The following is a 14,508-nucleotide window of genomic DNA, read 5'->3' on the forward strand; positions in this document are numbered from 1 at the left end:
GCAGAGGCAGCAAACACATCGAGCAGATGAAGCCCCATTTGCTGTCCCAGAGTTCAGAAGAAATATACTAATTGAAGCCAATTGGTACCCTCACTTTTCCACAGCTGACACCCTAGACAGGGAAGGTCTAAGTGACAACTGTAAAAACAAAATTATGTCTAAGCTGTGGAGAATGTAGTGGCAGTAGAGGTGACTATGAAACCGAGTACCACTGTGTGCAGCTAAAATGGACTGCAGGAGCTGGATCAGTTCGTTCGCTGTGCCGACACCCCATCAAGCCCTACAAAGCACCAGCCCCTGCACGGTGCCCGGGCAGGAGCCTCACCTCTTCATCTTGCCAACTACCCAAGTCTGAAACCACCTCCACGGTGTACTGAGCGTAAAACAGTTAACCAGCAGATCTCTGTGGAGTCTGTGCTTGCAACAATTATCTGTTTACTACGGTTTTATCAATGATTTTATGCATGTCTATACATCTGGGAAAAATAACATATATACATTTACTTAGCACACAAATATTGCAAGTATCTTTGCAAGTACTTGTACCAGATGCCTGCAGGCTACAAACGTGAGACTTTCTTATTTTCTATATACACAAATGCCAGAGTCAAAGTCAATTTTTAATAAGCTCATGATTCTTTGTTATTTAATACTCTGTAAAAAGGTATTACAGATTGATAGTTTATTGCAGTGACTTCTAAAGAACATGGACAGCCATGAGGCTGAAACTACATTATAATATACATTATGTAATCATTGATACTTATCTGCTACAGCATGAAGAAAAATGCTTTCAAAATAAACAATATTTAACAGAAAAAAAATAGAAATGCAGCTTTCCTTCTTACAGTATGTTTACATATCTATATTCCAAGAATAACATTTTTAAAAATGCTAGATCTTGAAAGGTCATAGATAAAAAGTCATGATGAAGATGAACCAGTTTTGCCCAGAAATGCCATAATGAGCACACTGCACAGTTTTTCAGCAAATCCTAGTTTTGTCAAGCTTCAAGAGGCAAAAGCCTGAAATGTAAAAGCTTCCAAGTTGTCTAGCTAGTCCACTCATCTTGCTCTGAAGGCCCAGTGACCCACACTGCTTTGAGACAGTGTGTCACCACAACTGTTCTTTGCTGACATGAATCCCATCACGAAGAGACAATTCCGGTCCTTATGACGCCAGGCCTAACAAAAAGCCTCCGACAAATCCACTGGACACCACGATGTTCTGTTTGATAAATTCTGTTGACTGAGAAGAAAAACAGTATTTGTAAAGAAATGAGTTAATTGTGTCTGATTGCAGCATTTAAAACTTATCACGACTGCCTGGAAACAATAATATTAAAATCATGGAGGGGGGCACGGCAGGGAGGCAACGTGTTTAAAAGCATCTGAAGCTAGGTGGCAACTGCTGCCACAAATGGAGTGAAAACTGACTCCTGGCTGTCTTTAACAACGTATTTAAAATACCATTAGCATTTTAAAAGTCAAAATACAGCGGAATTGTCATAGCAATTTCATGCCAATGCTATCCTTGTTTTGATTCAAACAAGACAGATGTTTTACAAATTCCCCTGGCAAAACAGCACGAGCACCACGAGTTCAATTTTAATCACACAAAAAAGGTTTTTGAAAAAAACACTGGGTTTTGGAAGACTATATCTTTGGAAAAGAAATACCTTTCACTCCATTATAAGCCAGTTTCCTAATAATCCTAAAAAAATTACTTATGTATGATGGCACTTGTGTACAGTATTTCATGAAAGAATAGCACCGAGTATAACATTATATCAAATATGTCCCATTTCATAAATCCTCGGCTTCAAAAAGAAACAACCAAAACCCCCCTCCTGTTCCACCCACTTCTGCAGGGCGTTGGAGAATAATTACCTGTTTGGTTAAGCTACTTAGGGTACAGATGCCAGAGAAACGTCTCTCTTGAACTTCCACTTCATATTCACATTAAAACTGAAGGTAATTTTTATCAGCCTATGTGCAACTCCACACGGGTTAAATTTGAGATGTCAAAACTAATTACAGAGCACCAGTGTGGCTGCTGTTACGCCGTCTGCACATCAGGATCCACAGTTACTGAGAAACTAACTTACACCACCCGTAAGAAATGTGAAAATGTATGAAAACAGGCCTAACATATTACAACAACAAAAAAAAAAAAAAACAGAGAAAATGAATAAATAAAAGTTTTCAAATGACAGAATGAAATAGCCCCAGTGACACTGATCAGTATCACAGGCTACCTCTTTTCAACACAGTATGTAACTGACAGATTGTGAAGACAGATATTCTTCCAACTGTGTAAAAGAAGAGAGAAAACCACAACTCTTGTTACAAAGCAGTTACAGCTTTTCTCCAGAAAGAAAGGTCAGACTTTTCCAACCCAGTAATTTTGTTATCAGCAGTTTAAGGAGACTTGGGTTTTGTCTTTGTAGTTACCACATTCTAACCACAACACCCTCAAATTTTTACCTGCCATGCATGACCTTAGTGGCTTTCCCTCTACCCGAGGCTCTGCACAGACTAAACGGCAAAGCCAATGGCAGCCCTGTTTTGCCAATGACCAGGCCCAACAAAAATGACAGCACCAGCAGGAAGATGAACCAATACACAGACTGTATTGTAGACAAGAAGGACATTCCATGAATGATCGCTGGGGATACAAACAGATCAATCAGCTGGCACATAATTGACACCACCCCCAACGATCCCACAGAAGATGTGACTTGGCCCACAACAGGTGGTACAAACAGAGACCCGAGGTTGCCCACAGTTGGCATGGGAAACAGCCAGACCAGCAAGCTGAACACATAAGAGAAAGGTGCCCACATAGTGACTCTCACCCGATCGGCCCACGTTCACAAAGGTCTAAACAGACTGGGGCCCAGCTCCAGGGAGAGTCAGGAGGTCTGCCCTGAACCAGGACGCTCTGTGGAGTGCACTCCACAGACAGACACTCCTGACTCCCTGCCAGTGGTCCCAGCTTTTATCCCCAAGCAGACACCTGACCTTTGTCAACTCACTGCAGGACCCCTGGGGCTCATTTCCCTTATGGCTCTCCCTGCAGGGCCGGACGCACCCTGGGGGGAAGCTATAAGGCAAACTCACCACCTCTTTATGAAGGGCTGTGGGAATCACCCATATGTCAACCTTAATTCGGGGCTCGGGGTTCAAACCCCAGCATTTCAAGCCCCTAAGCTGTATTGGCTGTAGAAATGCATTAACTCTGTAGGTTTTGTATCATCTTTAAGAGTGAACAAAATAGAAAGTTAAATGAGTAAAAGAGAATTATTTGGTAACTTAATAAAATATACAGTCAGATAATTTCAGACACCTTCCGGTTTTGCATCTGTATTTTCAACTCACCATCACCTGCAGTGGAAGATAAACTGGCTGGTAAAAAACAGTTTATCACCTTAGACTTACCTCTTCAATGAGAGTATTGATTTCAGGTGCTGCCTTATTTGCACGCTTTTTGAACTGTTTTTTTGCTTTGTTTACATCTTTTTCAACTCTCTTCCAGTCAACTTGTACATATCCACTATGACTAGCAATCTAGGAAAATAAAGGGTATTTAGTACAGTGGTATTTAACATTTCAAGAGTCAAAGTACAGTATGTTAGTACCTACAAATATTTTTCCTTTTTATTCTTTTTTTTAAAATTACAGATACAGGAAAAGACATTGTTCCAGTTACAGCAGGTACTCTGCTTCAAATGCTACTATCTTCCACAGTAACAGCAGTTCAAATTAGAACAAGTAAAGGTGAAGTTCAGTAGATTTCTGTTAATTTTGCTATTTCTCTACTCTTTTAGTTATAAAAGCTTTAAATAATATTTTTCCTTCAGCATTTCCTGTAAGTTTATTTGTAAGAAAAGGAAAGAGAAAAGTATGTTCACAGGGCAACAATGAAAATGTTTAATTTGAGCTTCTTTCAGAATTGTGGAATTCTGATTTGTGACAGGGTATCTGGGGCTAATCAGAATCCTTACAAATACTGAAAACTATTATTTTATCCTACATTGTTTCAACTGTCCAACAAAAGAGTATTTGATAGAAGAGATTTCTCATACTTCCCACAAGCCAAAGCTAGTAAGTAGAAAATAAACATGGCCCGTGTACAGCACAAGTTACACAACAGCCACAAAATGGTTAAGTTTTGGGGGATCGATCATACCAATTTATACTTGAAATCCCAAAATGCTTTAACAATATCCATGAGATTTTTTAGCACTTTTAACCATCATCCCAACCCTTTGCCTTATTTCTCTTCCTAAGATTTTTCACTGGAAAAAAGTGAAGGTCTTCTGTTACTTGATCAACACTGCCAGTCTCACCAATTTCCTTAAGACAATTCACAAAACAAATACATATTTACTTGTTTATACGATCATAGCTTAAAAAAAAAAAATTAAAAAATCAGGCAATTACTGCATGCTCTAGAGAACAGTTAAACCAACAACTCATTAGTTGGAAAAAAAAATAAGAGAGAAAAAATCAAAACTAAGGATTACTGCTTATTTCAATGGCTAAGGCAGAGAGAGGCCACTAACTGTACAGGCAAATGACTGCTGCACACAGAACTCTCCATGAACAAAGAGACTGCTCAGGTCCTTTTTAAGGTCACATTCGGCTGCAAATTCACATAACTTACCCAAGAGTGCTCTATGCAAACACAACAACCAGTAAATACGAGTCATAGATAATGAACTTTTGCAGGACAGATATTTAAATATACAACTCATTAGGTTTGGCATAAACAGAAATGTTTCATAACAGATAAAGGCACTGAATTTTTACTTTCATCTAGTTCGTTCTATTAAATAACTAAAATTAGACCACCTAGCCTGGTTTACAACAGCCACAGTCTTTAAACAATATTTTGCACCACAAACTAGAATTTCATGATCCTGAAAAAAAACTAAAATGGAACAAGTATCAGACAGATTTAATCTGAATTTAAAAGGAAGCTTCTAGAAGGCCACCTGTGTAAGAAAGTAAACTTCAGTTTCCAGCCTTGCACAAGACTTTACAAAAGAACAATTAACTGGACAAATGCAAACTAAGCTTATTAAATATTATGCTCTCCTTTACTCCATATCTCAGAATACAAATTCATTGACCTCGCCTGACTAGTGTGAAATAATTTATCTACCCAGGCACTAGTGATAGGCAGGGTCAACTAATTCAGGACTGTTTATACAGTGTGAAAACATGAAACCAGCTTTAAAGCTGTACTGGTTGCACGTCCAGTCACTGGATGACACACCAGGAAAAACAAAAAAAACCAAACCACAATGTTGTGCATTGGGATAATTTTTATTTTAAGAATTCAATACTATCACAAGAATTTACAAAAGGCCCAAGCATGGAATTGTTGCCTTCTAACTCATAAAACTGAAAACTAAATATGGAGTGATCTACCCAGTCCAACACAATGTAAGAAATGCTAATGTATTAGGTTGCTGGTAAAAAAATATATGCAAATGGACTTCTTTTAAAAGAATGTTTCTTGAAGACTAATTAGCTTAGTTACCCATACCATAAAAAGGTAAGGCAGAAGTTTTTAATTAAGCTCTGGCTGAGCACTCCAGTAGTTACAACTTAGGTTTGTACCAAAACGCCAGTTTACACAATAAAAATTATACTACTTTTCTCCCTAAACTTAATAGCAAGGATCTTAAGTTCTGCTTTGGAGTGTTAGTACACATCTATGAAATAAGCAGAGTACAATGTTCTGAATATAAAATTGAAAACTGAGAAGAAATAAACCTTGTACTTCACTGCAGTGATAGAGACTGTGCCATAACTACTTTGGCTGCAATCCTGATTACGTAACTTTGTATGTAAATGCAGAAATAATCCCACTGAACTCAAATGTTGGTGAGACTGACTTCAATTTTTAGACCCTAACACATCATAAAAAACCTATTATCTTGCAACAGTAAATTCACATAAACACAAATTCTTAAAAGTTCACTCGTAATTTTAAACCCAGCCCCTACAATAACAAACTAAATTAATAATATTCCATTATCAGTCCCATACTTATATATGTGTATCTTAAGGAGTCATATAGGTCTATACATATATAAGAGATGCATAGGGGTGTGGGTTGTATCAATTTCTTTATACACAGAAACCTATATGTGACAATGGAAAAAAATATATATTATAAATTATATTATATAAATTATATATGCAACACATTATTAAAATTTATTTTTGTTCCAAGAACTTCTACAATTGTTGGTAAAATAATAGATTTTTTTTTTCCAAAAAGGCAATTGAAAAAATACATCAATGCAGGAATACTAAAAATATACCCATCTTTCCCAAAAAAAAAGAAAACAGAATCTGAAAAGGAATACCTCATTTCAGGGGCGATACTGGAGAAGCATGCAAGTACTTTGCTATTGTGAAACACTACTAAATAGCAAAAACCATTTAAAAGCAAAAAATGTATATGGCAAGATGGAACAGAAGAGTTTTAATTCCCTCAAAGCCAGAATCTCTCACACTAAAAAAGCCCAGCCAATCCAAAGGACAGATGTGAGCTCCCTGTGCTCAGCTCCTTGCGCAGAATAAAGAAGCCACGTATACCTTTAGGTATTTTCTGGTATTTATACAGGTAGCAACCCCATCACATTCAACAAGTCTCTAGAACCTATCTGTCAAGTCTCTAACTTCAATATACAAAGCCAGGGAGGGACTGAGAAATTAAACATTTTTTTAAGACTTAAACTGGAGAAGCTGTGTCTTCAGCCATCACCTGCTGGCACATCTCCACTGTAACCAGTGCATCTATCCCAATTTACAAAGGCAGAGAAATCATGCCCCTCCATTTCATGTCAAAATCTGCCAGAAATACAGTATTGCTTGAAAAGGCTAACTTCAAACTACCATTTGCTTTGGTTGTTCTGCCAAACGTTACCGCAAAGCCTGCACACTTCAACCGTCAAGTGGGATTTCAATGCACAACTGAAGGCAGCTCTCTCTTATTAAGCACCCACCCCAGAATCAGGCTGCTCTCTCCCCGCGCCGCCCAGACGCCACGTCATCCTCATGACCCTCCTTCCATACACAGCCAACAATACCTCAGAGTTTATTTTGCTTCTTGTGTTGCTCTAAAGGTTTACATTACTTGTTAGAAAATCTTTTAATGAAGGACTGAATGGCATCATTGATGGCACAGTCCTGGTAAAAGGTAAAATATAATAGTGAAAGCACAAATAATTGAACAAAAATACAATTTTATGATTAAATAATAGTCGAAACACACTGGAAAAACCTAAAATTTGTATATTGGATGCAAAGCAAAAAGCAACGAAACCATTATTAAGCATAAAGGAATTTAAAAACTGAGAACGGGTGCTCCTTAAGAACAGTTGTTTTTAACTAACTCATTATAGCAGAACCACAGGAGTTCATACTTCCCTACGCTTCAGGATTTCACTAAACTGTGCTGCATATATTAGAAGTTATGCAAGGACAATCCCTTACTTTTTAGGAGAAATTAACTGCATTTTCCTTAATACAGTGCCTGGATATTGGTCTTATATGAGCATGTTTGAAAACTACATCTATTTCAATAAAAAATTATAGTTAATTGATCAAATGAAGCTGTTGAAATATCCAGCACAAAGATGCGATAACAGATCTTAATTTTGAGAAACTATACGTATTCCTTACTGTCATTTTTATTCTCTTCCTCACATTATTTTTCATTTAATCAGTATTAAGACTGAAAACCTTGTAGATCACTTGAAAAAATCTGAAAAACCTTTTTTGCTTCTTGTACAAACTGGTACTCCAAAAATATATTGCTTTCAGTTTCTGACTAGATTTCTTGGGATGAAGTCATCACACGATGAAGAAAAAAATGTATTTTTTTCAATTTCAGGACTGAAAAGTTTCACTGAATGGGCCCTAGCCAAGAGTCCTGCCTTCTGTAATTCTTCTTGTTTTAGCAGGTAATTACAACGTCAACACTGCAATCAGCAGCTGAAATGAAATCTGGCACTACAGAGAAATTTACAGATAAAAAGGAAGTTTCTAGTCATGTGCTGAAACGCTCCTCTGCCCACTCAGGGGAAGTGCTGAACACGTATTCATAGGGAAAATTAAAATCACGATGTGTGATCTTTAAATGAAAAAATTAAAGACTACAGAAATGTAATTACACTCTAGAATTTATGACTCAGCTTTAAAACGCAGAATGTTTTGAATTAAAATGAAAGATCAAGGCATTTAATTCATTCCTTTCCAAGAGAATCTGATCTCACTTAATTAAAGATATAGACAACTCAAAAAAAATAGGCAACTCATTTTTCCTCTTGGATAGTATTCCTTTTCAGATACACTGTAAATGACATCAACTATGAAATCAGACACTCAAAACACATGGCAAACCTATATGATGTACAGCAAAGCTCCCCAAACTTCACAGCACAACAAGCAAAAACACTGCACAAGTAATGTGCTCTAAGCAACTTCTATTTTCTTTTGTCTACAGGTGTCAGTTTTAACTTTTTAAGTTCCAATAGTCAGAAGTACTAATGAAGGCACCTGCAGGCAACATTCTGCTTCCTACCCCTGGATGCCAGGCTTCTGTTCTGTAGGCTCTTCAGTCATGTTTGGATAAGAATTGTCATTAAAAGAATTAAGACCAATGGTATCCAACATGGGAAGAGAGATTCGGATCTTTAAGTCAGCTAGATGAAAAGCATGGCGAGTGTTTAAAGACCCACTGCACAGAACATTTAATTCTTCCCTCATGATCCAGAAATACACATTATGGACTAAAGAAGTCCAGAGTACTCTATCTCGCTGATTCATTTGCTGGCATAGCACATTTTGTTAAAAATTTACATCTGAAAGATTCAACACCATTGTAGAATTCATCCTGCTGTTTAGGTACAAGCCCAGTAACAAGTGATTTCCAAGGAGATTCAGGAAGGTCAGCAATGCACAGTGGTGATATGGAATGAACTACACCATAAAGCTTCATATAAAACCTATTTATCTTTGACTTTTTACACTGTTGTTCATGCTTGCTTTTCAGTCATGCAATGTAATATACATTCACTTTTCATTTGTTGAAAACAGCTTAATCCAAGTAGTTGCAAGAGCATACATTCTCAGGTTGAGTGCTGTGATCCAGTTACATGTTTAGCATGAGATTAAAAAAACCCAACCAGCCAAAACCAACCCCCAAAACATTAGAGAACGTGGTTATGAAGTAAGAGTACTTCACACAATTGTGACATTTCACAGCAGCAATCAGAGGTACTACCCAAGCCTTCCTGATCAGTGGTTGACTCCAACAGCCACTAGAATCAAAGGAGTAACTAGAAGTAGGATATGCCTTTCAGAAATCCTCCAGGGTGATGTTGGAAAGAATAAATGTGTATGTGTATCTATATCTATCTTTAACATCCTGTCTCAAAAAAACACACTATTGAACCTAAGTAGGCACCAGTCTACTTCCTCTAGAAAAAATTGAAGAAAAATGACAAGCTCAGAGGTATTAAGACATGAAAAATCCCAGTTTAAAAAAAAAAAAATTACTTGGCATCTTATGGAAGGATATGTGAAATTCTCCTTGACTTAAAGCTTCATTATCTAATTTTAAGGGGTTTTGGAAATATGTCCTCCCATAACCACAATATCTAATGAAAAATGCAAATGGTTGCGCCAGATAACGTAATTAAAAAATTCTGGACTTGAAATCCAATTGAAGAGAGGAATGCAATGAAGCTATCAGAGATCAGCAAAGCTTCAAAGGTTCTAACTAGTAAATAAAGCATGGGGAGAAAAGAGCAAAATGTGGCTTCTCCGTGGGACCAGAGCAAGGCTTCCAAGCAACTGCCAAAGAAGCCTACTTGTTCTAAAGCACTGATAAAATTGTCAAATCTATTTAAAATAAACATAGCTTAAACTCCTTGACCTCCCTAACCATAGGTTTGTGGGCAGTTCCTCTCATCTGGCAATACTGAACCTCATACAGCATCTCTGTTTCTGCACAGAAGTTTATTTTGGCTTACTACAAACTATTTTGCAGGGTAGAGTAGATTTTGATTTACCACCGATTTTTGGAAATGTCTCTTTTGTGCACAACATTCCAGCTGAAACATAAGTTTTTGACTGATAAGACTAAAAAGATGAAGTAGATAAGAAGCCTTCCTAATTAAATTTTACCCAACAGCTGTGTTTTTCCTACTGTTTAGTAAATAACATTTGCCAACTTATAAAGCATGAAATGCTACATACTTGAAGCAGAAGAAAGCCACCACCTACTGCAGTTGCTGCAAGCTTTCCGACTTTCTGGAACAAAAATCCCGCACACCTTAGGAGAACAAAACAAAAAAAAAAACCCAGTCCAATGAAGTTGTCTGCTGAACAGTGCCACGCTCCAAAATTCCCAACTACAACTATTACGACTTTTTAATTTAACAAAGCAAATGTATAACTTCACATTTTTAAATTTTAAAATGAGAATATTTTATAAAAACAGTATTTAATTAATCACGTCCAACATGGCTGTCTGATGGCCCCTTTAAAGTAAGCTTGAGATCTCCAGATCCCGTCTATACACAAAAGCTGCACGCTGCTATTAAATGTAGCATGTTAATAAAGTACAATGTAATAATGTAAAAGTGTGATTATAACTGTTCCCAAATGGAAGGTAAACATATTATACCATCATTTGTATTAACTACACAACTTACAACTGAAATACCTCAGGTAAAAGAAGTTGCATCCCTACCACAAGAGTTAACATCAGCAGGGCTCCTCTAGTGAGACATGGCTTTAGTCTTTTTTTAATGGATCAAGGCAACCAGAAAATTAATTATCTTGTTTGCAGGCTCCAAACACTCCCACATTAAAAAGAGAACAGCACAAATATCGATCTCATAGAACAGTTTGGGCAGGAAGGGACTGCTGGGGGTCATCTAGTCCGGCTGCCTTCCCAAAACTGGGCCAGCTTCAAAGTCTGATCTAACCTCCAAGCTAAATCAGGTTGCTCAGGGTCCCAAGTGAGGCAAACACCAAACGTTTCCAAGGCTGATGGTGCCATAACTTCTTTGGGCAACTCTCCTGGCACTCCTCCCACCCCCATCAGCCCACACACAGAGGGAAATTTCTTCTGCCTCCGTATGAGCTCCGATGAGCACATGCTCGGTGGTGTATACATCTACCAATATATAGATAACACTGAAATACACAGCTTCCAGATCTTTCAATAGGCCAGTTTTTATAGATGCCAGATGAACTATTCCTACAAGCTTCGGAGTTCATATACACACATCTGACTTTCAAAAATAACTTCATGCCTACAGAGGCAAATAAAAAAAAATCAGACTGAAAGCTAAGCCTGCACTCCTCAAAGCCATACTGAGACTAGACATGACAATTTCATTTTCAGTCCATTTAATTTTCCAAAACTTGAATTGTTCCGTTTTAAAAGTTACTGTGCTATCATAATGCTGTTTTTCACAGAACTTAATTTTCTTTTTAGAGTACTGGAATAGGAAAATACTACTCAAATGCCTTTGATAAATAACAAATACCGTGACATAGCTGCTAAGGCTGTGGCCACACTTTCAAGTTTAAGTTGTCATCTTTACAATCTGGCTTTCAGCATGATTTATTTTAGTGTAACTACGCTGTGGTATCTCTCTTCAGTTAACATGAGAGCAGACTGTTGCCTTGTTCAAAATGGCTCCAGCTGAATTTAGAGGCAAAAAAAGTGTTTATGAAATGGAGCTCTTAACTCAAAGTATATTCTGCCACACATTTTTTCCCCTTTCACTTCTTTTACTTATAAAATATGTGTTGGTCATATCAGAACTAGGTTTCTAAATCTATACTAGTAAGGAGATAAGCTTTTCCATACAAACAGAAGTTATAAGCAGCAATTTTCCATTTATTCCGTGTACTTTTAGAGCTCTAACATTTCCCCAAATCTTTTTCACAGTAACTGGCACGAGTTCCCCGAGATAACTGGTGTTTTCCCAATACTACAAAACACTTTAGAATGATGAGTCAGAGTAATGAGTTAAGAAATTGTTCACACATGAATGACCTTGATCAATGATAAAGGAAATCCAGTTAGAGAAGATACATTTATCTGCTCCAAAAAGCCTTGGAGAGGTATCTTCTAACAGAGTAAAACGTCTCGGGCAGTTATGAAAAGTGATGCTCCCTCACCAGCCAGTGACGCCGCCCATCACAATCTGGGTAGCTACAGAGTATTTTTCTACAATCGGTCCTGAATTCCGGCCAAAAACACGATTCCACCAATGGTGACGCCGTGCATATTCTGTTAAGTCCAACACTTCATAGGAATCATCGTCACTTTCATGTTCTTAAAAAGAAAAAAGAAAAAAGTTATTTTCTCAGTTATATACTGTATATTAATAATCTATGTAAAACCCACAAACATTAACAGAACCATTTTTGGTATCAATGGCTACTCCAGTGGTTTAAATTGTGGCATACAGGTTACCTATGGTCCAGCAGCTCGTAGAACAAAGGCTTCTGACATTTTTATGCCATGATCTTGACGGTAAGGAAGACTATAGGGAAGGTATAATGTATAAAATCCATGAGTGGTACAGAAAAGGTGAACAGGAATCTGCCTAGTATAGGCAGATGTTCTAGTATAGGAACCAGGACATAACATGAAACTAGTAGGCAGCTTGTTCAACACACAAAAAAAAGGAAGTCTTGCTCTCCTTTCCCTCACCCCCCAGGCCCTGGAAGCCCCAGTTAACCTGTGGAACAGCTTGCTGCAAGATGCCGTAGATGCAAAAAGCTGACATGGACTCTAAATAAAAACAGAACAAGTTAAAGAGGGGGGAAAAAAATCCAACCACAAGAGCTGTTAGACACAAAGACAACAGCGATGGCTAATGAGGTCCTGTGCTGAAAAATTATTAAAAACATTCTGAGAAAGTATCAGCACATGCTTCCTCTGTTAAATCCTTCTTAGCTTATGCTGCAGCTGACAGCTTTCAGACACAGGATGCTGGGCTTTCATCTGATGTATGATTGCTTTTACAACCTGAAGCAATGTGAAACATGTCTAACCTCCGAGAAAGCACATACATCTCTTCTGGACAGACCAACATGGAAAGATTGAGAACTTCTGGCCTCCTGTTCTCCTCAGAGAGCTAGACTTGGCATATGCTAATAAGCCAAGAATAGACACTTGTGTTCCTTTCCCACAACATGTGAAATAGATGAAGCTGGAACTTAGATCAAGTGCCATATTTTCTGTACAATTCTGTCAATATTTTCAAAATAGGTTTCCTACAAACTTCAAATTCAAGTTCCTAAATACCACATATACTCAAACGTCAATGGGGAAAAATGGTTTTAAATTTCCTAAAGAAAAGGATTTTAAAAGCATATGTCCTGGTTTGGGTTGACAACATGTCATAGTTTTATGGACATACATACATTAAAGCCCACTGTGGTTAAATACATTTACAGTGAAATATAAGTTCACGAACTATGCAGGGACATTCCAGAGAAAAGTTAACTTTTTAGCTAGAATTAATAAAGACTGTAAATATAAACATTTTATTAAGAATTTCAACAGCTTTTTCTAACTCTTACTACAACTATGGGTAAAAAGCCAGAGAACACAAGAAATACACATGTAGGTATTAATTATTTGCCTTTATTATCACGCAAGTGTTCCTGAGTGGGTGCAGAGAAGGGCTGGAAAACATGCCTTATGAGGGCTGGCTGAGGGAACTGGGGCTGTTTAGCCTAGAGAAGAGGAGACTGAGAGGAGACCTTAGTGCTGTCTATAACTACCGAAAAGGAGGTTGTAGTGAGGCTGGTGTTGGGCTCTTCTCTCAAATTACTAACGAAAGGAAGAGAGGAAATGGCCTCAAGTTGCACCAGGGGAGGTTTTGGTTGGATATTAGGAAGAATTTCTTCCCTGAGAGGATGGTTAGGCACAGGAACCAGCTGCCCAGGGAGGTGGTGGAGTCATCATGCCTGGGGGGAGTTAAAAAAATGAGTGGATGTGGCACTTGAGGCTATGGTCTAGTGGTTAGGGAAATGTTGGGATGGAGGCTGGATTTGATGATCCTAGAGGTCCTTTCCAACCATAGTGATTCTATGAGTATTAAAATATAAATAGCAAAAAAACCTTTCTGGTATTGTTTCACTTCTTTAAACATAAAAATACCGTCACAGACCGATAGTTAATTCCAACTCTAAATTAATACTGCTCAAATCGAGACTCACACGAGATTAACACGTTGTGTGGAAGGTTGACGATAATTTGCCTGTGCAAAAAGGTGTCACACCACGAGGCTACAGGGATATCATTTAAGATCCGCGCGTTAGAAGATGTGGAGAAATCTAGGGAAACGGCCGCTCAATTCCCGTTCCGCAGCCTCCGGCGAGGCCCCCGCGGCTGCCCGTCCCCGTGCTGCTGCGGCGGGCTCCGGAGGCGCTCCGATGTTGGCCC

General features: G+C 38.1%; 1 protein-coding gene across 1 annotated transcript; it reads right to left on the reverse strand.

The window, feature by feature from the left end:
- Positions 1-624: 624 nt before the first annotated feature.
- Positions 625-12,846, reverse strand: FUNDC1 (FUN14 domain containing 1; the record flags this gene model as incomplete). Its single annotated transcript, XM_008947058.1, has 5 exons — positions 625-1,248; positions 3,441-3,569; positions 10,287-10,362; positions 12,228-12,384; positions 12,766-12,846. Coding segments are annotated over 5 exons (521 nt in total), but the record flags the coding sequence as incomplete, so codon positions are not given.
- Between the last annotated feature and the right edge of the window lie 1,662 nt (positions 12,847-14,508).

Source organism: Merops nubicus, unplaced genomic scaffold (assembly GCF_000691845.1).
Source record: "Merops nubicus isolate BGI_N331 unplaced genomic scaffold, ASM69184v1 scaffold49299, whole genome shotgun sequence".
NCBI lineage: Eukaryota > Metazoa > Chordata > Aves > Coraciiformes > Meropidae > Merops > Merops nubicus.